We start from the raw sequence: 26157 nt of genomic DNA, 5'->3' as shown, positions 1-26157 counted from the left end.
CTTCTGCTGACCTCAGGTAGGTTCTGCATGCATGCCCTGATCAGCACTCTGCTGAACACTCCAGGGAGACCCTCTGCAGAGCTCTGATATTCTTTGTACAGTTTTCTCATCTCTGGCCTTCTGATCTAAGAACTCTAGCTGCTTTGGTTTCCCCACTCTCAACTTTGTCTTCTCAACTTAGGAACTATCTCAAGTTCTGCTTCTATTACCCCTCCCTGTGCTATGGCCTAGAAACTCTTTCAAGGCAATAAGCTTGGGCAACCTTAGGACTCACCTTATTTATCTCCCATCTCTCCGTAACTACTGGTCTTTGTTGTCTGATGTTCAGTGTCTTGAAAACTGTTGTTTCATGTATTTTGTCTTTTTTCTATGTTGTTTCTGGCAAGAGAGTAAATATGGCTCATGTTATTTCACCTTAGTTGGAAGTACATGTCCTCATTACCCAGTTTTAATTCTAAAGCATTAATAATCAAGACCATACTTGTGAAGGAACAGACACATAGATCAATGGAACAGAATAGAAAGTCCAAAACAAGAGCCAAACAAACATGGTCAATTGACTTTTTGACAAAGTGCAAAGCTATTCAATAGAGAAAGGGTAGTCTTTTTAACAATAGTGTTGGAACAATTGGACATACATATGCCTAAAAATGAACCTCAGTCTAAATCTCATAACTTACACAAAAATTAACTCAAAGTGGATCATGAGTATACACATAAAACTATGCAACTTTTAGAAGGAAACAGAGGAGAAAACCTTCATTACTGGGGGTTAGGCAAAGAGTCCTTAGACATGACACCAAAATCACAATCTATAAAAGAAAAAAATGAAGAATTATAGTTCATCAAAATTTAAAACTATAAAAAATACTGTTGAGGGAATGAAAAGACAAGATACAGATAAAGAAAAAATATTCACAAATCACAGATCTGACAAAGGACTTGTATTCAGAATATATAATGAACTCTCAAAACTCAACACTAAGCAAACAAACAACTTTTAAATGGTCAAAAGACTTGGACAGACATTTACCCAAAGAGGATGTTTGAGTGACAAATAATCACGTGGAAAGATGTTCAATATCACTAGCCATTAGAGAGATACCACTTAAACCCACAATCACATACTATTGCACATCTACTAGAATGGTGAAAATAAAAAATACTGATAATAGTAAGTGCTATTAAGGATGTGGAGCAACTGGAAACCTTAGACATTACTGGTAGAAATGTAAAATGGTATAGCCACTCTGGAAAATAATGACTACTACCACTACTAAAAGGAAAAGAACTATTGATGTACACTATAACTTGGGTGAATCTGAAAGGCATTATGCTGAGTAAAAGAAGCCAGTGTCAAAAGGTTACATATACTATATGATTCTATTTATATGACATTCTCAAAAAGACAAAACTAGAGTGTCAGAGAACAGAGTAGTGGCTGGCAGGGGTTAAGGATGGGGAGGATGCTGTAACCACAAAGATACAGCACCAGAGAGTTGGTTACCTTCTGCTCGAGAAGGTTACCTAAATCTGTACGTGCATTAAAATTCATATAACTGTATCCCTTAAAAAAGTTTATTGTACTGTATGTTAATTTTAGAAGTTAAATGTTAAAAAAAAAACTTTACAGTAAACCTAACACTAAATGGTGCTTGGTTGTTTGAAGAGACATTCTGAGAGCATTCCAGGTAAAGTGAAGAGCTATAGCAAGTCTCTGAGGCTGAAATGTGCCTGGTATATTCAAGAAATAGTGAGGAAGTCAATGTGGCTAAAGTGGAATAGAGGACAGAAGGTCAGATAAATAATTGGGGATCAGATCATGTAAGGCTTTTAGGTATTATAAGGACTTTGGCTTTTGAATGAAATAGGGAGCCACTGTAGGGTTTGGGGAAAAAATACAAGCCAGTTTAATGTTTTAAAAGGATCACTCTGACTTCTCTGCTGAAAATAGATGCACTGTGGGGTGGGGAGGACAGGAGATAGAAGAGGGAAGACATCTCAGGAAACTATTTCAGTAACCCAGGCAGTTCAGAGTGGTTGTGGCAGATGTGGTGAGAAATGGCTGGAATGTAGGTATAATTTTGAAGGTAGACCCAAGAGAATTTTCTAATGGATTGAATTGAATAATGAATTAAATAAAGGAGTCAAGGATGCAAGTTTTCTGCCTGAGCAACCAAAAGAATTGAACCAACATCAACTGAAAATAGGACAGCTTTGGGTAAAACAAGTTGTGGGGAAAGAACAGTAGTTTGATTTTGAGTATGCTGTTTGAGATTTTGACAGCCAAGTGGAGACTTCACATTTGGCTGGAGAGACCAATATACATCCAGTGGCCTTAGGCATATTGACTGCACTGTGTGGTCCTTTACATGGAGAGGAACTGTGGAGAGTTCTGGACCATAGTGGGGATTTGTGCTCTAGGAAGTTCATTCAAACTGGATGGTGTGGTCACTTGTGAGTTACCTGTTCAGCTGTGATATTTTTGCTCTGGTTTTGATTCAAGAGTGAAGTTTATTCGATTTACTCATCAAGACTTTCTCTGTCTCAGGATGTAAGATTTCAAATGGTGAAGAATGAATATCTGAGGGAAACTTCTTAAATGAACCTGTCTTTTCTTGTAGGACTCATTCAAGATTATTCTTTTCTCATCGTCTATCTTTGCTGTACTCGTTAGTGAGGCTGAGTTGTTCAGTGGACACAAGGGCATGTTACCATAATGCAGCATCCTGACTGAGAGCAGAAGGTGGATGGCTATTGGAACTCTAAGCTGCTCAGAAAACCAGAAGGAACAAATATAAATTGTGGGTAGGGGGTGGGAGATGTACAAACTCACAGAAGAATAGTTTTAAACAAAGTACTGGATAATCTGAAAAATAATGGCAACTGACACTCGCCTGTGAAAATATGGAGTCCTTGATTTAAGAAAGCAAAGAGTGGAAATATCAATGAGATTGGACACCAGCTCCAGCTGCAAATCTTTAATGTTCATACTATGAAATAAAAATATAGATATTTTCAATCACAAGATGCCTCTTTCTGGCCCTTCCCATTTCCCCAAATGGAAATTATCATCAGTAGTACTATTTTGGATTCCAAGTTTATATGTAAACATATGTTTCACAGCCTACTCCCATCCCAAACCTCAAACCCAAATAACCTCCAATTAAGTTGTTAGCTAATAAATACATATACTACCCCTTCTCAAGAGACCAACATACAATAGGTTGATACTAGATCCAGGGAAGTAGATTTTTCACAATAGGTCTTTAGACACCACGATAAATAAACAAGGAAATATCTAGAAATGGAAGCTTCTCAGTGTTACAGCTCTTTTAGAATTTGTCTAGCAGGTTTTCTGGTCCTCACTGGAACATCCCCCCCTCCCCCCAAGAAAGAATTAGAAATGGAAGCTTCTAGTATCCCCTCATAAATTATATAGTATTTGGAAAAATCATAACAAAGATGCTATCATTCTTGAAAATGGGGCTTGACTAATTTTCCTTTTTGTGTATTAATTGATGTTAAAAATAACAGAGAATAAGAATTAAATCTTAGATCCATAACTATGTGCAGTAGACAGAGATAATTTAAATAATACATATATCATTCAAACAGCCAGTTAGGCCATGTATTGAGGGTTGAGGGAGTAGAAAGTGGGGCATGAGGGACCCTCTACTTTTTTGAAGCCTCTGCAATTTCTTCACTATCTAATCATAGAGTAATTGCTTTGCCACTAAGTATTCTTTCAGAATGGTAAGAAGTTAGGCAATAGTGGCTTGAAAAATTGCTTAGAACAGCAATTTTTGTACCATTTTGTGGGCTTCTTATTCTTAGCATTAGATAGTCAAGTGTTAAAACTCCCCTTCAAAACAGGCCTAGTTTAAAATAATCTACCTTACAAAAACACTCTTGATCAAATAATGTTTTTCACTATTCATCCATTCACTTATATAACCTCTACGAGAAAACATTTATATTTCCTAAATATCAGTATTTTCTTGTAAGTGTATAGCGGATTATTGTGTCTCAAAGCTAATTAAAACATGAAGAATCTGTTTCATATGCTAACCAAAGGATTCTGCACAGGTAACTTATGAAAACTTTCGCAGTATACTAAGCTGAAAGCCTGTTTCCACTATTGACTGACCATGATAGACTCGAATAAATGGCATTTGCTCTTTTTTGTTACTATGGACATAGACTCAAAAACCTGTTCCCATCACACATGCACACAACATATGCACAGATATGCATGAATACATTTGCATTATTCTAGGCTTGATCTCTCATTTTGATTAATTAGTCATTTTTTTCAATTGGCTAACTGAGAACTTTCTGTATTTAGTTAAGTGTGTCAAATACATTGATAATCTTATAAACCATTCTTTACTTTCAAATTGATATCAGAAGACTTGAAAATATTTATCAAACATTAATTCACTGAATTTCAATGAGCAGATAAAAGTGTTATCTTGACTTGATTTTATATAGATAAGTGTATGTATACGAAAATATATAGAGGGAGGAAAAACAAAGAAAAATATCTGCAAGAGCTTGTCTCCATTAGCATATTATGCTCAAACGACTTGAATTTTATACAGAAAGACTGTGAAATGAGGATATTAGCATATAAATTATTTCCTACTTTCATTTTAATTTAGAATATGCATTTTTTCCAAAGAAATTGTCAGTTGCCTAAAGACAAAGTACACAGATGGAGAATCCAGGAAGAGTTAAACTGAGCACCCTCAGTCCTTTCTGCCAAAATAAACAACCCACTAAGTCATTCTTCCTGCCTTTCTTAGAAACTGAAGCAACAGGTATGATATTTGAACACTCATTAAATACACAGGTACCTTAGACTAAGCCAGGCTTCTGATTAGGCAGATTTAGCACAGATTCATCATCAGATGACATTCCAGCCTAACATCCAAAATAATTGAATCTGCAAACATGTCTTCTCAGACAGAACATCTTCACAAATTGAGTGGTGCAGCATCAGTTTGCTCCCTGTCCTTGAGATTGGTTACTCTGGTTTTCTTCTACTTTATGAACAATTCTTCCTGCCTTTCTTTCTCTTGTGTCTCCTGAGGAGAAATACATTCCTTCCCCCTACAGAATTCCTGCTTGAGCCATAAAGTGACAACACCTACCTGTACAGAAGTAATGAGAAGAGTACTTCTGCCTTTGTTCCTTCCCTCCAGAAGTGACACTCTCATTGATTTCTGAAGGGAGCAAGTATGCTCAGCTTTCTTCTTCCTGGATTTTCTTTTCAGGGTGACCTGGCCTCAAGATGCACCAAAGAACTTCCTTGACAACTGGATTATGTGGCCTGTCCCTATAGGTAAGGTCTATCACAGTAGAATTAAGTTCAACGGAGGAGGAATAGTTTGCATATATTAGAAAGTCTGTGTTGCCATGAATCTGAGCGATGTTGATCTTCACTTCATCAGCAATGAAGCTAATACTTTTTATCTTTTCCTACTTTATTTCTCAATTGGCTTTGAGCTTAGTAGAGAAAAAGATGTGAATATTGCCCGTAAGACCCCCAAATCATGTTTTTAAATATCATCTCTGTGTTGATGAGTATCACATATACCACCTTGGGCATCTTCATAGTCATATCCTTATTGCAATGGGACTTGCAGTCTTCTCTGTATTGTATACAACATAATATACTTTCCTGCATATTATGAGGGTATTCAACATAGTCTCAGGAAATACCGTTTTCCACCGTAATAGAAGCTCCATCTACGGAGAATTTGTTTACTGCTGTTACTTAGTGCCTGCAACAGTATCTGGGGTATAACCGGAATTGAGTATCTACTTACTGAATAAAAAAATAAATATACATCGGGGATCTATTACATTGCCCAGTGTGTGTTGAGCACTATTAAGCAGATAATACTAAGCACTTATATTTGTGTAGTGTCAATAGCTTTCTAAGCACTCTCATTTGATCCTTCTAATAATCCTGTAAAATAGATAGGGAAGATACTATTTTTCACTTTTAAAATATGGAAATTAGAGGTCAGAAAGATTAAATGACTCATGTCTACTGTTGGAGGTTGGCTTCACATGCAGGTATTGTAACTCTAAATCCAGAGTTCTTTCTTAATATTACATGGTACTTCTTGCAACAAGGTCAATGCTTCATTAAATATCTCTACTTTCAGTATTCAAATCACCTGTTGTTTTATTGCACAAGATACATAATATGAATATGTTGTGTTCACGCATTTGAACTTTTAAATCTTTATCTTCTTTGATTTTATCAATCTGTTTCAGTATGACCTATGGCCGTATGTATCAACATTACTTGACATATCTGCTAAACAAGATTCTTGAGCCCTATTACAAAACTACTGACCTAATGCTCAGACCCGTGTATGATGAGGAAATATTTCTAATAGGCACCCCATCTGCATACTGAATTTCGAGACCCACAGATTGAACGATTATTTCTTAGCTTTCTTACAAACACTATCTTTGTAAAACTCTTACACAAAAGCTTGCCAGGTAGCCATTATAAACTATATATTCCCAAATATACCTTGTCCTTTTCCAGTTCTTCACTACGGTTTTAATTTTCTGTCCCAATCCTTTTACAAATGGTATTCTAATAGTCATGCTCAAATGTAACTCCATCATGAAAACTTCAATGACAGTCCTCCTCTTAAATGTCTTAGCACTTGGTCTTTATCGATGTAATCATACTATACTATACCAAATAAAATTGCTATCTGTAAGAATATAAGCTCCTCCTGGACAGAAAGAACAGTACCTGATATATCTTAGTATGTAACTGTAAATAATAAATAAATATTTATTATAAATAAAGGATGATGGACTGCTCCCAGCAAATTAGTGAAAACAAATGTTATATTTCTCTGGGAGATGAAAGAACTGATGGAAACCAAATGTCTAAGGTACTACTACTTCAAGGAAACACCTGGGCAGTATTTTGCAAACAGCAGATACTCCATGTTTTCTGAATGGATGGCTCCATTAGCTGAATGAAACTATGAACTAGCTGATAGAAAAGAACTACATGCTTCAGAAAAGTAGAGTTAGTTACCGTAATATTGTACTGTAACTTTCTCCTGGGTGATCAGACAAGAACTTTATGTATAAAGTTGGAAAAATATAAACATTTAATTACATTTCTTCATAACATATAGAAATGTTGCAATATAGTTTGCTTCCTATTTGTACATTATTTTATTAACATTTAATAGATTTTATAATAGACATGTCTCAAATTTTTGCCAATCCCCTACTAAGGCAATTTGGCGAGGAGAAGTACTGATACAAAACCATCTCCTTCTCTATCAATTTAGTGTTTTTCAAGGTGTTTGAAATTCATTAATATCTCAGAAGATATTGATTATTGTTACCTTAGTCCTATTATAAAGCATCAGAAATAACAAGATCTGAATAATTTAATATAATTTCATTTAATAAGTATATTTAAAGTTCATCTCTTCCAAAAACAGTATTTTGATTACATTCAAATTATATTCATTTTAAATATTGACAAACCCATCATTTACATACGGGGCTAGATATTACAAAACAGATGGAAATTAAAATAAGTTTTATTTTTTAAAAGTCTTTCCAAATTTAGAACACTGTGAACTACTACATACGTACTTAAAAAATGTATACATTATCAGGAAAACACAAGTTGCTCCAATAGGAAAAGGACTATAATACATATACAATGGAACATAATTCACATAGGCTCAATTTACAGGTACATCTCAAAGTACAAAAAAAATTAGTAACTACAAATACAGGAAAAAAAAATCACACCTGACACTCTAGACTAATGCACCAATATACTATATAATGTTTTCCCAGAGAAAGTGGAAGGGTTCTCAAGATTTTATGCTGACCCATGATTTTTCACTTCTTTGTTCTTGAACATAGAACCAGAGGACTTAGAGGGGGTTTTTTTGTGTTTAATGTAGACTCATGTATGAGTTTAAATAACAATAACTGAAATGCATCATGAGAAATGCTATCAAACCTGGTCTATTTAGAACTCGGTAACCAAGACATTTCTTGCATTTTTCCCTGTACTTCTATTTTCCCTTCAAAAAGTCTCTAAGGAAACTTCATAGACAGTACTGGTAAAGAGATCAAACCAAATATTTCTGAGATGGCAAAGAAATATGAGACTTGGCACTAGCACAAGTTTACAAAAAAACCATCCCCCATTTATTAAACCATATATTCAAAGAAAGGAAAATCATATCTTAAAATATAAGTCAGAGAAAACAGACCACCCAAAAATGAAGAAGGCATTTAGAATTGTAACTACTGAGCATTTTTTTAAACTTACATAAACTTGTTTAAATTTTAACCTGTCTAAATCAAGTTTCTGTAGCTAAAACAAAGAGGTCATAATTACTATGCAGAAACAATAGATGTGTGAAGGTTGTTACATGGGAGGAAGAGGTCTGTTATACATCAGGTTAAGAGGCAGAAGTAGGAATAAAACTAAGCACTTAATCTGATCTGATCAAAGACAGGGAGGAATTCTTTGCCTTTCTTCAGATTTTATATCATATATCATAATCACAGAAAAAGAACATCCCTCCTTTTTTCTTAATGTACCTCAGGTTAAAAATGGCAGAATGAATATCCCTTAATAAGCATATACTATGTTTAAAAGGGACATTTTTAGAATTTGGTTGGTTGTGTTTGTTTTTTAATGGTAAATCTTAAGCGTTAACTCTTGTAAAATGGTGCTCAGAGGTTACTCAGGCCTTTCTTAAACAATTTACTTTACATTAAAAAGTCATCAATAAAAGTTGTAATTCAGTGGGGTTTGTTTCATTTAGACACAGGGTCTGGCTATGTTGCCCAGGCTGGACTCAAATTCCTGGGGTCAGGCAATCCTCCCACCTCAGCTTCCAGAGTAGCTAGGGCTACAGGTGCACACTACTATGCCCGGTGTGGCTATTCAGTGTTTTAAAGAAATGAAATGTTTAACTTCAAATTAAGTTTGTTTAAAATAACTGCTATTGTGTCAAATAATGAAACTACTACTATTTCATTCATTACAAACATTACATAATCATTCCCTATGATTGCTATACAAATTTAAATGATCCTTTTTTCTTGTATATGAAGATGGTGGTTCCGAAGCAACACTCTAAACCAGAAAGGCCCAATCATAACACACAACCCATCTCTGTTTTTGGAAGTCAGCGCATTCAGTGGTTATAAACAGGCATGATGTTTTTTTTGCCTCTAAGAGTTCTGTAGGATTAAAAAAGAAGAAGAAGAAAAGGTAAGATAAATAATCTGAATGTTATACTAATGATCACAAATACTGCCAGTATTCAAAGTAAAGTATGGTATAACCTGAGTGTCAATCAGTTGTGGCTTTTTCTCCCAGCGGAAGGCGTTCCCATAACTGGAGCAACTGTTCACCAACCTGAGGTTCTAGTTCCTAAATAAATCAAGTCAAAATAAACATAAAAAGAACTGGATTGAAATTTTTTTAATCACCAAAATCTATACTGATAAAAATGTAAGAAAATCACTTTAAATTTCATTTTCCTACCAGAACATGCAAAATCATATGGTATGCATTTTTCTAATCTTTTACTTTAAGGTTCACGGAGCTGACTTCCAGACTTAAGACAGCAGTTATCCTTGTTTATATAGTGGTAAATAAAAAAATAATAAAAGGAAAAAAAGACTGCAGTGAATCTGCAAATATGTCAACTTTTGTGACAAAATGGTGACAGACATCCATGGAGTCCTTCTAGAACTTTTTCTATCTGGAAATAATGGATTTTGTTTCTAACAGAGATTTCGCAAAAGCACTCAGCTGGAACTTCCAAAGGTTTACTGTGAAACCTAGCACGTTAGATGTTTTAAGGTTTTTTCCAAGAAACTATCTTAGGTGACTACACATTCTTATCTCAGAAATTATTAAAATTAATTTCAAAATTATAGAATAGAAATAAAAATATTCTTATACAATTGAAAAGAATGCCACCTTACAGTCCTCCTGAGGCATGGATACCTCTGATAAACACTTAAAAAGCACCCAAACACTTTTCATATGGTGACCTAAAGTGAGTCACACTGGTTCAAATAAATTACTAGCTGCACAAAATTTAGCTTAGGCAAAACTAATTTCTGAGTCTATTTTCTCCTACATAAAACTAGAGTAATAACTCATTTTATTAATAAATAAATATCTTATAATGTAGTTAGCACAGTATTTGGACAATATATATTAATTCCCATCATCTTAACTAGCTTAAAATGCATGTAAGCAATATCATGAACGCAAAGCAAAACATAACAGAAATAAAGCAAGCCATTACAATATATAAAGGTTATTTACCTTACACAATAAAGCCATAGAGAACTTAAATATTATTGTCATCTTGAGACTTTAGTCAAATTACCTCAGAATTGCACACAGTATTGATCATATGTTCAGTTAGTAAGACAACAGGAGCCTCTATGAAGTAACTTACAAAATATTTTATATATGCAATGACAGACAGAAGCCAAATTTACAAAATGTTAAAAATGCTATCAGACACCTTTGCAAGTAGGTTTTTAGCAGCTTTTTACATATCTGAACCACTGTTTCCCATGTGCATATAAAATATAAAAATTTGTATTCCTAGTTTTTCTCCTCAAAGCATTGAATAACGGCAAAACAAAAGTAAAAGAAAAATTTTTAAATGTCATTGTATACCTGTCCATCTCTGCTTATCTGGACTTTCTTGTTGTCATTCCATGGATTGAGTAAATGATGTGCAAATTGAAAGGGAAGACTTTCTTTTCGTATCCACTCCACCTTAAATACTCCTCCTAGTCCAGCTGAGCCCCAGTCCTGGCTCTTTTCCCTTCCTATCTCAGAAGACATCCTAGAAAATCCCTGTGAATAAAATATGAGAAAGGAATAGAGATGAGGATGTATTAAAATGTCTAAATTCAATTTATCTGATAAGGCTGAGTTTTTTAACCTTTAAGGTAAAGATGTAATATAAAAATAACAGATATCTAACAAAAAGAAAAGCTACCTATTATATTTTTATAAAAGGATTTATTAGCAAATCTTAGAGAAAAGATCAATTTTAGCCTTCTAATATAATTTCAAATATTAACAGATGATTTCTAAATAATGTATCAACAGTTCTAAGTCTACATTTATTTCCAGATAAATGAATAAAATCTAACCGTTAAGCTTTTATTTCAAAAAATTATAATAAATATCAAATAGTAAATTCATTATTTTATAAACTCAGATATACATTAAGTCAAGATGAGTTAAGAAACATAGTTCATTTCTTGATTGTCAATACTAACTTCCTTGGCCTATTTAAATAAATATTTTAATGAAAAGTCAAGCTTCTTATTACTTTTAATCCACTTCAGAATTTGTAAATCTAAAGTTCTCTTCAGAAGGAAAAACTGTGGTGTTCAGAAGAAAAGATTCTGGTAAGACAAGGCATAAACAAAGGTATCCCAGTTCCATCATCCCCTTGAAAAGATGCAATTTATTGCTCATTCTCAATCAAGCAAAAGGCATTTCCCACATTCTAATGTAATAAAAAGTAAAAAGCCAGGTTTTTTGTTTGTTTTAAATCTCGGTCTAACTTAAAGCCAGAACAACCCCATTTTACTGTTTCAGGATGGCTCACCTGGAAATGTCCAGATCCTTGAACAGAAAATACCAAGTAAACCATGCTGCTTTCCCAAAAGGCTCGATTTAGCTTCCGCTCATTACTAGGGGTTGTAGACCAGATGCCCTTCTGCTGAGAAATTTCAAGGTTTCTCAAATTGCTACTCTTCATTATGAAGTATCGAATAGGCATGTTTGGTCTTGGTGAAGGAGATTTTGAGCCCTATAAAAGAATGCATAAGTTCTTGAAAGGTAATTTGACCTTTCAAAACCAATATGCTCCATTATACAACATCTTCATAAACACATAAACCAAATATTCAATAAATGCAAATAGGTCTATCATGCCTGAAAATCTATGCAAGGCTCAATCAAAATGAAGTTAAAGAGCCAAAAAGAAGTATTCATTTTCAGAGCATTCAAAACCTCTTATCAAGAAAGGATCCTGGAATACCAACTTTGATTTATACTTCAAATATACTTTCAGAAAATATTTTAATAAATATTTTAATAAATCTTCAAAATCTAAAAACAAAACAAAAATCACTCTAACTTACTGTCTGGAAGCAGTTTCCAGGTGACAAAGAAAAACACAGAGTCCAGTAATCTCACTGAATTGTGAAAACAGAGATTGGAGTTTAGAGACTAAGGCGGCTAGAATTTGCATGGCAATGTACTAGATTAGAAGGGAGTTGCACAGAAAGCACCAGAGAAACTGCAGAGTGGTCCCCTACCGGGTTTTGACTAAGTACTGTCCTGAATATAAGTGAGAAAACAAATAATAATCTGAGGCTAGGGAAAGATCCAAAGGAAAGCAGTAGATCAAACAATTCTCAGAGCTCACACATGGCTGGGAATATTTCATGTTATCCTCAGACAGAACAGAAAGACCTTGTAATACATAGGGCACTGGCCCACAGAAGGGTCAAACCTTAGTACTGGAACTAAATTAATACCAGAATAAAGACTGCTCTGGACCCACCCTAACACTGTTTAAATGCAAACCTCAAAAGGATTAATTAAACTGATCATCAGAACTTCAGCATCAGAACAAAATCTAACACTATTTAAAGGAATACAATAAAAACCTGGCAGCCAAACAAAATTACAAGAAATGCAAAGAAACAGGAGAATATGACCTATAACTAGGAAAAGAAGTAATCCACAGAAAAAGATTCTGATATGACAGAGATGATGTAATTAGTAAACAAGAATATTAAAGTATCTATTATAAATATATTCACTATGTTCAGGAAGGTAGAGGAAAACATGAACATAATGAGGGGACAAATGAAAGACCCAAAGGGAACTTTAGAGATGAAAATATAATATTTGAAAATACATTAGAAGGCATGAACAGCAGATTAGGCACTAAAAATAAAAACACCCATGAACATAAAGACATAACAATAGAAATTATCCAAAATGAAGCAAAGACAGAAAAACAACTGAAAAAAATGAAAAGAGCATCAGTGACCTGTGGAACGATATCCAATGGTCTTACATTTGTGGATCCAGAGTCCCAGAAAGGAGGATCTTCAGGCAGAAGTAAATGATATAAGATGGACAGTCATATAAACACAAAAGAATAAAGAGCACAGGACTGGAAAATATGTGAATAAATACAAAAGACATCTTTCTGACTTTTAAATATTGGTAAAAGATAACTGACTATGTAATGTAAAAATAATACATTGTAGCATTTATATAGAAATAAAATGTATGAAAACAAAGAAGTGTAAAAGAACACTGTTGCACAGTTCTCAAAACTACACCTGAAGTGGCGTAGTATTGATTCAAGATATACTAGCATAAGTTAAAAATGGCTTTACCAGTGAATTCTATAAAAGATTTACAGAAGAAAAAATACCAAGTCTATCTCTTCTAAAATATTGAAGTGAAAAAAACACTTCCCAACTGATTTTAAGAGGCTAGCATTACCCTGATACCAAAATCATACAAAGATAACACAAGAAAAGAGAACTACAGAATAATATCTCTCATGAACACAGATCCTGCATTTAACAGTATTTTTGATTTAACAAAATCAAATCCAGCAAGTGATGTATGAACATTTTTAAAAATCAGTGAAATCCACCATATTAACAGACAAAAAAATGCCTTCCTCCTAGGATCAAGGAAAAGATGTCTGCTCTCAGCACTTTTATTCAACATTTTATTTGAGACTTAGGCTAGACAGATAAGGTAAAAAATAAATAAACAGCAATGAGAATGAAAAGAAAAAAAGAAAAACTACTTTAACAGATGACATAATTATCTCTGTAGAAAATCCTGAGAAATCTACATAAAAAGCTAATAAAATTAATAAGTAAAGTAAGGTCATGGATACAGGGCAAATGTACAAAAATCAAACTTATTTCTATATACTAGCAATGGACACCTGGAAATAGAAATTTTAAAAATCAACAGTATCAATATTAAATACTTAGGGATTATAAAAAAAAGGTGTAATGCCTGTACTGTGAGATTTATACAAAACATTGTTGAGGGAAATTAAAAAATATCTAAATAAATGGACAGATACACCATGCTTATAGATTGGCAGACTAAAAATTGTTAATTGTTGATTTTCTTCAAATTAATCTATGGACTCAATGCAATCCCACTTAAAATACCAAAATTTTTTCTGTAGAACTTGAAAAGCTGACTCTAAAGTTTATGTGAAAGCACAAAGGACCTAGAATAGCCAAAAAAATTTTGAAAAAGATGAACAAAGTTGGAGGACAAACATTAACTGATTTTAAGACTTACTATAAGCTACTAAAATCAAGTCAGTGTGTCACTAGTAAAAAAAAAAAAAATACAGATCAATTAAACTGAGTCCAATGAATAGACTACATATTTATGGTCACGTGATTTTTGACAGAGGTCCTAAAGTAATTCAATGGGAAAAAAAAATGTTTTTCAACAAATGGTACTGGAACAATTGTATAGGCAAAAGCCAAAATATGATCCACGACTCACCATACTATTAACAAAAATTAACTTGAAATACATCATATACCTTATACCTAAATGTAAAAGCTCCAACTATAAAACTTTTAAAAGAAAACAAAGGGAAAATCTTTGTCATCTTGGGTTTGACAAAAGTTTTCTTCGGACCCAAAAAATACAAATCATAATAGAAAAAAATTGATGAAATGGAACAAAATTAAAAACATTTGCTCCTCAAAAGACACTGTTAGGAAAATGAAAAACAAGCCATAGGTTGTTACAAAAAATTTGCAAAACATATATAATTAAGTCTTGTACCCAGACCATATAGAAAACTCTTACAATTCAATAAAAAAAGACAATAAAAAAATGAACAACAACAAAAAAATGAACAAAAATTTGAACAGACAGTTCATCAAAGACCACACACAGATGGTAAATAAGCACATGATGAGATGCTCAACATCATTGGTCACTAGGGAAATACAAATTAAAACTACAACGGGCTATCAGTATATATCCATTAGAATGCTAAAATTACCAAGAATAATAATGCCAAATATTGTCAAGAGTAGGTAGCAAGTGGAATTCTTATAGATTGTTGAAGGAAAGGCAAAATAGTGCAGCAAATAGCTGGGTGGTTCCTTACAAAGTTAAACTTACGATTATCACACAACCCAACAAGCCTACTCCTAGGTGTTTGCCCAAGAATAGAAAACATATTTACACACAAAGACTTGTACTCGAATGTTACAGCAGCTTTATTCATAACAGCTAAAAAATGGAAACAACCCCAATGTCCACCAACTGGTGAATGGATGAGCAAATTGTCATTTATTTATACAATGAAATACTACTCAGCAATAAAAATAAACTAATAATACATTCAATAATATGGGTGAATTTTAAAAATATTATATTAAGTGAAATAAGCCAGATACAAAAAGCTTATATACATATGATTCTATTTAACAGAAACTCTAGAAAAGGCAACTCTAAGGAACAGAGAGCAGGTCAGTGGTTACCAGGGGCTGGGGTGATGAGAATGTTTTGTACATGACTGTGGTACAGTTACATAACTGTATAGATTTGTCAAAATTCACTAAATTATACAGTTTAAATTGGCAGAGTTTTATTGTGTGTAAATTATACCTTAACAAAAGTGTTTAAAATATAAACCCAAAACCCCCAAAACCTAAGAATGTAAATCTATAAAAACCTTCCTTTTCTTCTTATTTAACAAGAGGACTTCAGTAGACATATTCGCCAAAGCACAACAGGTAGCTAAATAACCTCTAATCAAATACTTACTTACTCAGCTATTAACAATGCAGGAAATGTGAAAGTCATCACATTCTGAACACTTGAAGTCATTCATATTACAAATTTTTTAAAAGACAAATAGTTTTCAATTCTATACCAACATTGGCTACCTCTGTACCCCCATCTTGTCTTAAGGTTTTTAAATATACACTTTGAATTGTAGAAATCAATTAATTGAAAGTAACCATTGTTTTCAATTATGAAATTATAAACCAATATTAATTTAAATTAAGATAATCTTTTCATTATTTGTTTGAACAAAAAAGATTCTAAAGAAAAAGAAAGGAAATAATGAATTGCCTTGATACATGCCATTAGTGAATGATGTTAGTTTTAAAACACCCCAAGACATTAATAACTAAAAATATCTGGCAAGCAAGAAAAACTTAAAACTTTACTCAAAGTGTCTAAAGTTTGCCAGCTTCAACTTATATCTGGAACAGAGGCCACAATTAGAAAAGTAGAATTGTTTTATAATTTTATTTAAATATATAACATTAGATGGGCTACAAATATGTTCTTTACTACATCTACTTTAAGATACTCTACCTTTCCTGAGGATGGAGGAGAAGGACTAGCACAAGGACTTGGGTAACTACTGCTGTCTGTAGATTTCACAGAAGATTGATCTGATCGGTCATCAGTGCTTCGTTTAGGATGTAAAATTCCTCTATCTTTGTACTTTTGAGGTGGGTGTAATGCTGGAGATGGAGATTTCATCAATACTCTTGAGCAAACAAAAAAAAAGAAGCAGCAAAGATCAGTTATATAGAAGTTTATAAAACAAAGAAGATGCCATTTCAATCCAAAGTCCCAATAACATTATGATTTATGGAATAGTATTTTAAAATACTAGAGTCAGCAGATACAGATTTCTACAACAGTACTAAATTTACAACTAACCAGGTATGTGATCCTGAGTAAGTCTCTTAACTTATCTAAGCTTTAATTTTCTTATCTGTTAAATAAAAGTACTAGATTAGATAAACTCTAAGACTCTTCTAAAATTCTATGAATAAATGCTACAAACTTGGCAGTTGGGAATATTATAATTTTTTAAGAGTATGGGTCTTTATGGGACAACCAGACATTAAGCAATATAAAGTTCACAACACCAACATTGAATCTAATCAATCCCTAAGAGCTAACTACCAGTTTACATGAAATACATAGCGTATAGGAATAAATGGTGCCAGGAAAAAAACAAAGAGACAAATCCAGAATGTGAGACATCTTACAGTATCACTGACCCAGTTTCTTCAAAAAAGTCAATAGAAGAACTATTCTAGATCACAAGAGACTCGAGAAACATGACATTCTAATATGATACATGAGTCTTGTATGCTCATTCAAACAAATAATTTGAGACAACTGAGAAAATAATTTTATTGGGATTGGTCACCACTTTGGTTATATACGAAAAATGCTCCTATTTTTAACAGATGTTTTTTTACATATGGAAGGGTAAAATGACATGAAGTGTGGAATTTACTTTGAAATATGTAAGCAAAAAAAAAAAAAGGAAGAAAGCAAGCAAGAAAGGAAAAAAATTTTGATGGATAAATCAAGTAGGTGAAAATCTTGATAACTGTTAAATCTGGGCTATGGAGTTCATTATTGTTTACAATTTATTTTTGTTGTATTATAACAATACTTACAGTAAAGAAATTTTAAAACAAAAAAAGTATAGGTCTTCAATAATTCATAAGTTTCCATAGAGTCTTACTATGTTCAAGACAATAAAGTAGCTTAGCCCCACGATTTGCTTCTTTATCAATAAATATCTTACATCCAAGATTCTTTCACAAATAAAATAATAAAATATCTACAGCCTAAACATGTTAACAATAAAATATATAATAAATACACATCTGAATCATTAACAAAAAATTGGTAAGATGCACAAAAAAACTTTTCAGGGGTATTTTATCCATTAAACTGAGGTCCAATGAATTACCTAGATACAACTGGTAAAATTCCATGGTACCTAATTAACCTGAAATTTGGGTGACAGAAATTAATGAGGCTAAAACCTTATTAAAATAAAAATGATATTGTCGATGGAACTAAATATTAGTTTCATGGTTTTCAAATTCATCTTTTGTTGTGATATCTACTCTAGCTTTTCTCTCTCTCATATTAGGTTCCACCTAAATTTTCATTTAAGGGAAACAAAGAGTTCTGATATAGATAAAGTGGCAAAGTTATCTCACTTTCCTTAGAGAAAATATGTTTGTCCTCTGCCACCAAATTATTATTTAGATAAAGACATAAAAATAAGCATTGGTTTAATTTTAGGATGTGATATAGGCAATTTCTATCATTTAATAATTTCTACAGTCAAGTAAATAGAGCTTTTCCTAAAAGAAATTACGTTATCTATAGGTTGCCATCCTAGAGTGAAAACTCTAACTATAAATACCTTTTTTCCAAGAAATAATTCCACAAAGACCCTAACTTCTCCCTTTAAAAATAAATCTTCCTAAGAGTCCCCATTCTATTCCTCACCAAGTTACATGAACTCCAGACCTTATCTATGAATAACACCAAAAGTCTCAAAGTGAATGAAATTCTATGTTTCACTGTTCAACAGGTAAGAGAATGAAGATTGTCAGGCTAAAATTTGTAAGGAAATGAAAAAGATTGATCCTGGTGTCACATTTAAAATGAATTTATAAAATCATTAGTTTCTAAAGTGTAACCAATATCATACTTTATAATTCTTTTTCTTTTATATTTCCCAATTTTTATCAAATGAGTATGTATTACTTCTAGAAAGGAAAAGTGAAGCTTTATTTCCAAATATGTCTTTACATACATATGAATGCATGCGTACACACACACACATATGCATTTATACACACATCCATATGGTGGTATTAGGGATCTAAAAGGTCTTTTATAGGCCGGTCTAAGTATTACACTACCACATAACAATTTCCATGGAAATGTATTCCCACATTCTAAATTAATGCTCAAAAAAATTTAGAACAATATTTTCGAATAGTAGGGAGTATCTAAGTAGAAAATGTACTTTTTGGTCTTCTCGTTTCTCTCAGCAAGGTCTAGAGCAGAAAAGAAAGGTTGAGGCACATGCATTATAGGCTTTTCTTGGAAAGTGATCGAATTAGTTTGAAAATATAAAACCTGAAGAGCTTGGAAACCAGTATGTTTTATTCCTCTTTAACTGAAGTTTTAAGTGATATCCAAGCCTTTATACTTCATTCAAATATGCAAAATCAAATCAAAAGAACCCTACCTGATCCCTGAAAAACAGTAAGCATCATATAATACCTTTTATGTTTCCACTGTTTCTATTTTCATTTTTTTAACTCATATTCTTACCACAGAGACATTCTACCAGTACCACCAAAAGCAGCTTCACAGGCCAGAAAGTTGTCTATGCTATCAATTCTAACATGGTTTAAAAAATTTTTTTAACTGATATAAAGTAACTTAAATTTGATTCTAACAAACATTTTATAACCAGAAATTTTCTGAATCATGCCAATGATTTATTATAATTACTATATTACTAAAACACATTTTTTACATAAATAATTCAATATGAGTTCTCTTACTAACAATCAACAAACAAACAGAAACATCACCACATCTAATTGCAAAAGAATGATATAACAATTTGGCTAAACAGTAATAGAAATGTTGTCAGATGACAGTTTACATTTTTATTATATGCCCCCCTCAATAAAATGTAAACTCTCTGCAGGATAAGATCTTAACTGTTTTGTACACTGCTATATCCCTCACTCAAGAACAACAGGCATTCAATGTCTGAATAAAGTACTCTTCTGTAGGAATGCCAGTCAGAAGTATTGATATCAGATAAGGCTTGGGGGAAGTTGTTCTTTCAAATGGTCATAGTACTTCTCACTAGAGGGTATCTAGGAAAAAATGTTACTTGACATATATCAACTAAAATATATACTTTAAAAACATTTCTATCTGATACAACCTAAATTTGTGAATTCTAGAAATTTAACACTTTGAGTTTTTCCTCACAAATTGCCTTATTAAATAACTCAGAAATACCACAGATACTCAGGGATACCACACACAGTAGCTTAAAATCCCTCATATTACCTTAATACTTAGAAGAATTTGGTTTTACAAGTAAAAAATGTTTTCCCGTTTATTATAAACTTTTTATGTATCTTAGATTATAAGGAAGTAGTGTTTTGGTTATTTGTTTTGTTTTGTTTTGTTTTTTGAGACAGAGTCTCACTTTGTCACCCCAGGTAGAGTGCAGTGGCATCATTACAGCTCACAGCAACCTCAAACTCCTAGGCTCAAGTGATCTTCCTGCCTCAGCCTCCCGAGTACCTGGGACTATAGGCACATGCTACTACGCCCAGCTAATTTTTTCTATCTTTGGTAGAGATGGGGTCTTGCTCTTGCTCAGGCTGGTCTGTACTCCTGACCTCAAGTGATCCTCTCACCTTGGCCTCCCCGAATGCTACAATTACAGGCATGAGCCACCACACCCGGCCTATAAGGAAATAGTTTTAAAATATTATAAAAACACTTGATTCTAAGATAAATAATTCACTTTCCTAGAGAAAATGGTCCACATTTTGACAAAACATTATAAATTTACCTTTCTGTAGTAGTAGACTCATCAGCAAATTCAGCATCTGCTGAACTTTTCCTACTATTATTTGACCTCCAAGATGACGCCAAAGGAAGTTCTTCTGAAGACATAGGCCTTGGCCTTTGGCCAATCCCAGATGGTTGCTGTAAACCTGCGGACTGTTCTTCAGTGCTTAAAACAGCTATAATTGCTCTTATGGTAGCTTCATCAACTTGAGACCAAGGTTTAGATGGTGCTCTCATTCGGCGTAAAAATAAGCTATGCCACTTCTGTCTGAGTTGCAGCAATAAACTGGCTGCCTGTAATAAAACAATTTCCTCAGTTCAAATAGATAAATGTAAGATGTATATCGCACATACAAGACACCTATTTGCTTATTAGTTAAGGTCCGCAACTGTTTTCAAAGAACATATTTTACATTTCATATAATTTACTATTAATTTCACTCTTTTTATAGTATGAATAAAATAATTTCTCATTTACAATATTGTAGGCATTAGAAACATAAAATCAAATGCAACAGTCTAATAAGAGAGATAGTAAACAATAGTTATGGTAGAGAACAATTAACACTGAGAAAGTAGCAGCAAGGTAAATAAACTACATTTAGTTCTATTCATACTATTAATTTAGTGCCTGTAGAACATCCAAATGATGACTGATGTCCAGAAGGCAACTGGATTAATAGAAAAGCCTAAGCTAGACACAAAAACTTGGGAGTCATCAATGTATAAATGGTTACTAAACCTACATGCAGAGATAAGGTCCCCAGGGATTGTGTAGAGAAAATAAGAAAAACAGAGTAAGACACAAAGCGCTGGAAAACTTAAAATTTAAGACACAACACATTTAAAATACAAGGCACAACACATACAGAAGTTTCAGCAAAATAGCCTAAGAATAAATGACTACAGAGGATGAAGAATATCAGCAAAGATTAATGTCACAGTAACTAGTGACAAAGAAGTCAGGAGAGGAATAAGGAGGAAGAATCGAGAGGGGCAGGATTTAAAAAAATGAGGTTATGGACAGTAATGCCAAATACTAAAGAGAGGTCACATTTCTGAAGGACAGAAGACTAGCTTTGACAACATGGAGGATAAAATTGACCTTGGTAAGTATAGTTTCAGTGAAGTGAAGGGTTGGTGGGAATGGAAGTGATGAATGAATGGATGGTATGAAAATAAACCTAGCCCGTGGCAATGACTGACAGCTTGGCCAACCCAAAAATGTACATACAGTGGTATTTAAAAGCAGAGATAGAATTAAGGGAGGCTTTGTCCAGAAAATTTTTACTCTGAACAGAAATATTCATCTCTCCCAATTCTAAGGTATATGGAAAGAGAAAACAAAATGGACTCATATCTTTTTCTAAGAAACAGTTACACGAAATAAAGGGAGTTCTTGTATACCTAATACTTTTCTATATATCTAGAAATACTCAAATATTACTGCTATGGTTTCAATGTTTTGCCCCCTCCAAAAATTCATGTTGAACTTAATTTCTTTTTTGTTTTCTTTCCCCGAATACTAAGTATGAACTTAATTTCCAATGCAACAGTAGTGGGAGCTGTTGGCTTCTGAGAGGTGATTGAGTTATGAGGGCTCTGCCCTCCTGAATCGGATTAGGTGCCCTTATAAAAGGGCTTGATAGAGGGAGTTCATCCCCTCTTGACCTTCCACTTTCTGCCATGTGAGGATACAGCATTTCTTCCCTGCAGAGGACAGAGGATACAAGGCATCATCTTGGAAGTAGAGAGCAGCCCTCACCCTATGCTGGCACCTTGATCTTGGACTCACCAGCCTCTAGACCTGTAAGGAATACATTTCTGTTCTTCATAAATTCCTCAGTCTGAGGTATTCTGTTATAGGACCACAAATAGACTAAGACAATTACCTTCCTTAAATATTGAGCCACTTCTAAGTTTTTCAAGTCCTCTGTTGGAATAAATCCCAGTACTGCAGAAAATGCACAGAGGCCCTATGAAAACTTAAAAACAAGCTGTATTCTCTAATACTGAGGGCTCAGTATTGAAGATAAATTCTTTTTCATACTGTATATCAATTCATACTATCTAAATAAATTTATGACACTACAAAAAGCAACTTACCTCTGGCTCTAGTTTGAAATTGAGCCACTCATCAAGTTTTAAGGCTGCCAAATTAGCAGTAGTTCTGTCCTCCATTTCACTATCACTACTGTCATTGGGAATGCCATCCACTGTCCAAACACATAACAAAAGAAAAAAAATCACTTTACCACCTTACATTATGGCAAAAAAAGTAAGTAGAATAGATACTCTCTTTATATGCAAATTCTCCTGACATACTAAAAATTTGTGTGGGGAAGTTCTCCAAACCGAAAAGATGACAAATTAAATCTTACTATTTAAAAGCAGGAAAAAAAGGACATTTTGAAGATTACAATCTCTAATCACAATGCAATAAAAAAAGAACTTAAAAACTAAACTACAATCTTTAAATAACTGAATGAAGAGGAAACAACATAATTTAAGAAAGATATGAATATACTATATATTAAGAACTATAGAATGTATTCAAAGTAATACTCACATAAATTGGTTACAATTTATCACTCTGTTGCCTGTGCTACAGTGCAGTGGCATAATCATAGCTCACTGCAACCTCAAATTCCTGGGCTAACGTAATTCTCCTGCCTCAGCCTCCCAAGTGGCTGGGACTACAGGATCACACCACCATACCTAGCTAATTTTTCTATTTTTTTTGTAGAGATAGGTTCTTGCTTTTGCTCAGGCTGGTCTCAAACTCCTGGCCTCAAGCAATCCTTTCACCTCAGCCTCCCAGAGTGCTAGGATTACAGGCATGAGCCACCGTGCCAGGCCAAATTGTTACAATTTTAAAAAAGAAAAACTATACAGCTAAATTCATCTTAGAAAAATAGAATAAAGCCCAAAGAAAAGTAGGAGAAAACTGAAAAGAAAAAAAAAATCGATAAATTAGGGGAAAAAGGCAGCAATAGTTAAAAGTACAATTCAGTTCTTTGAAAAGACTAATAGACAACCCCCTCTGTATACTTAATAAAGGAAGAAGAAAGCACAAATCTATCTATAAAATCAGAAGTGAGAATAAGATTATAAAACTTAACATAGGATGTATTATAAACTTAATACAAAACTAATACAAGCTAGAGTCAGGCACAGTGGCTCACAGCTGTAATCCCAGCACTTTGGGAGGTAGGAGATCCCTTGAGGCCCAGAGTTGGAGACCAGCCTGGTCAACACAGTAAGAGACCATCTCTACAAAAAATTAAATGTTAGCTGGGTGTGGTGGCACATGCCTAAAGTCCCAGCTACTCAGGAGGCTGAGGCAGGAAGATTGTTTGAGCCCAGGAATTCGAGGTTATAGTGAGCTGTGATCAGGCCACTGCACTCCAGCCTAGGTGACAGAGTGAGACACCATCTCTAAGAGAAAGAAATAAAGAAAAAAAAACCTAATATAAGCTAAAAAGATACAGTATCCCTCCACTGAAACTACTCTGCCGTACTGCCAAATACAACATTTTCAATCCACGTTTTTTTTAATTTCTCAAAGTAACATTCAGTAGAGCTGACCACTCCTTTCTAGAAGCCTATTTACCTCCAACACTGCAGGAGGTAACAACGCTGCCTCTATTCAAATTTACACATTCTCCTTAGGAAATCCATTCTCATGTCTCTAATTATCATTTATAATCTGGTGACTTCCAAATTTGCAATTGTAGCTCAGATCTCTTCCCTGAGCTTCAGATATGCATATTCAACTGCCTTCTGAAAAAATGTCACTTAGGATGTCTTCACCATCTCAAACTTAAATATGTTTAAAACAGAACTCTTGACTTCTCCCCTATACAACCTGCTCTTTCCAGTTTTCTGGATCTTAAATAATCGGCACCATTATTCAGTAAGCTACTACAACCAAAAACCTGAGAGTTATAATTGACTCCTCCCTCTTTCCCTTATGTCCACATTCAATTCAGCACCTCCAAAATAATTTTGAATCTACTTCTCTTCGTATCAGCTGTCACCACCCTAGTTCTGAGCCATCATCAGCTGTTGTGAGACCACTGCAAGAGCCTCCTACCAACCTCCCTCCACTCTTCTATTCTTGGCCCTCCAGCAACCCATCCCTTAGCCAAAATGATCTTTTTGAACATAAATCACATCATGTCCCCTCCCTTTCTTAAAATCCTTTAATGGCTTTCCTTGCATTTACTATGGCCTACAAGTCCATGCCTTTCTTTCGACATTATCTCACTGCCCTTGCCCACTGATCAATGTGCTCCAATCACACAGCTTTTCTGTCAGTTCCTAGATCATTTCCTAGCACAGGATCTTGGGGCCTTCTGTATTTCTCTACCTGTGGCACACTTCTGCTTCTTTACATAGCTGGCATCTTCTCATACTTTAAGTCTCAGTTTAAGCCTATTGTCCTCAGAGAAACTTGTCTAGGCTCCCTTTTAAAAGTAGGTCACACCTAAGATGGTCCTCTTTGTACTTCCTTGATATACCATGCATATTACTTACTTTATTACTGTCTATCCCTACAACTGTGTAAACTCCTGAGAACAGAAAAAAACACCTTGTCTTCTATTACATCCTTCTAGTATAATACCTGAGATACAGTGGGTGCCCAATAAATATTTGCTGTTATCACTGGAAAGCAAAAACTTAGAAACCATCAAGATGTACAACTACAAAGGAACATTTTAAATGCATTATGCCACTTCAATGTGAAAGATTGTTTTGCAGTCATTCATACTATTGGGTCATTAAATATGAAATGTTCAATATCAAATAAAAAGTGTTTCTTACAGCACAAACAACCAGCAGTACAATTAATCAAAGTATGTGCCTAAACTATTGACACAGTTTTGCCTTTTTTTTTTTTTGAGACAGAGTCTCACTCTGTTGCCCGGGCTAGAGTGCCGTGGCATCAGCCTAGCTCACAGCAACCTCAAACTCCTGGGCTCAAGCGATCCTCCTGCCTCAGCCTCCTGAGTAGCTGGGACTACAGGCAAGCGTTGCCATGTCCGGCTAATTTTTTCTATACATATTTTTAGCTGTCCATATAATTTCTTTGTATTTTTAGTAGAGACGGGGTCTCGCTCTTGCTCAGGCTGGTCTCGAACTCCTGAGCTCAAACAATCCACCCACCTTGGCCTCCCAGAGTGCTAGGATTACAGGCATGAGCCACCACGCCCGGCCAGTTTTGCCATCTTACTGTAGCTTGTTTATGCCAGGAGAGCAAGTGGCGATGAAATCACCAAAGGCATTTTTCATAGCTTGTTGAGAATTGAGTATTTTTCCTTATAAGAAGTAGTCCAAAGCCTGGAAGAAGTGGTAGTCAGTTGATGCAAAGTCTGGTGAATACAGTGGATGACAGAGTTTCCAAGTCCAGCCTCTATAGTTTGAGCAGCATTGTTTGTGAGACATGTGGTCAAGCATTGTCTTACAAGAGGATTGGATTGTCTCTGTTGACCAATCTCAGCTACTTAATCGCAAGCATCCTCATCATTTTGTCCAAATGGTTGCAGAAGACATCCATTGTAATCGACTGATCAGGTTTCATGAAGCTGTAG

The 26157-nt window shown here is 34.1% G+C and overlaps 1 protein-coding gene and 1 non-coding gene across 2 annotated transcripts in view; one reads left to right on the top strand and one right to left on the bottom strand.

The window, feature by feature from the left end:
* The first annotated feature begins 3319 nt into the window (after positions 1 to 3319).
* Positions 3320 to 3381, top strand: LOC138398514 (U7 small nuclear RNA). Its single transcript, XR_011235995.1, has one exon. It is a non-coding gene; the product is annotated as a U7 small nuclear RNA (small nuclear RNA).
* Positions 3382 to 7565: 4184 nt separating this feature from the next.
* YTHDC2 (YTH N6-methyladenosine RNA binding protein C2) overlaps positions 7566 to 26157 on the bottom strand; it is a 70175-nt gene continuing 51583 nt past the window's right edge. Inside the window, exons 24-30 of the mRNA XM_069492252.1 lie at positions 22670 to 22779; positions 20565 to 20857; positions 16496 to 16673; positions 11688 to 11891; positions 10739 to 10921; positions 9379 to 9466; positions 7566 to 9273 (exon numbers count right to left, since the gene is read on the bottom strand). Of these exons, the coding sequence (XP_069348353.1) occupies positions 9386 to 9466; positions 10739 to 10921; positions 11688 to 11891; positions 16496 to 16673; positions 20565 to 20857; positions 22670 to 22779 (1049 nt within the window). The 3' untranslated portion in view covers positions 7566 to 9273; positions 9379 to 9385. The remainder of the gene's footprint in view (positions 9274 to 9378; positions 9467 to 10738; positions 10922 to 11687; positions 11892 to 16495; positions 16674 to 20564; positions 20858 to 22669; positions 22780 to 26157) is intronic.

This window comes from Eulemur rufifrons, chromosome 17, assembly GCF_041146395.1.
Source record: "Eulemur rufifrons isolate Redbay chromosome 17, OSU_ERuf_1, whole genome shotgun sequence".
Taxonomy (NCBI): Eukaryota; Metazoa; Chordata; class Mammalia; order Primates; family Lemuridae; genus Eulemur; species Eulemur rufifrons.
The sequence above is the reverse complement of the archived record's forward strand: the minus strand, read 5'-3'. Positions and strand labels throughout refer to the sequence as shown.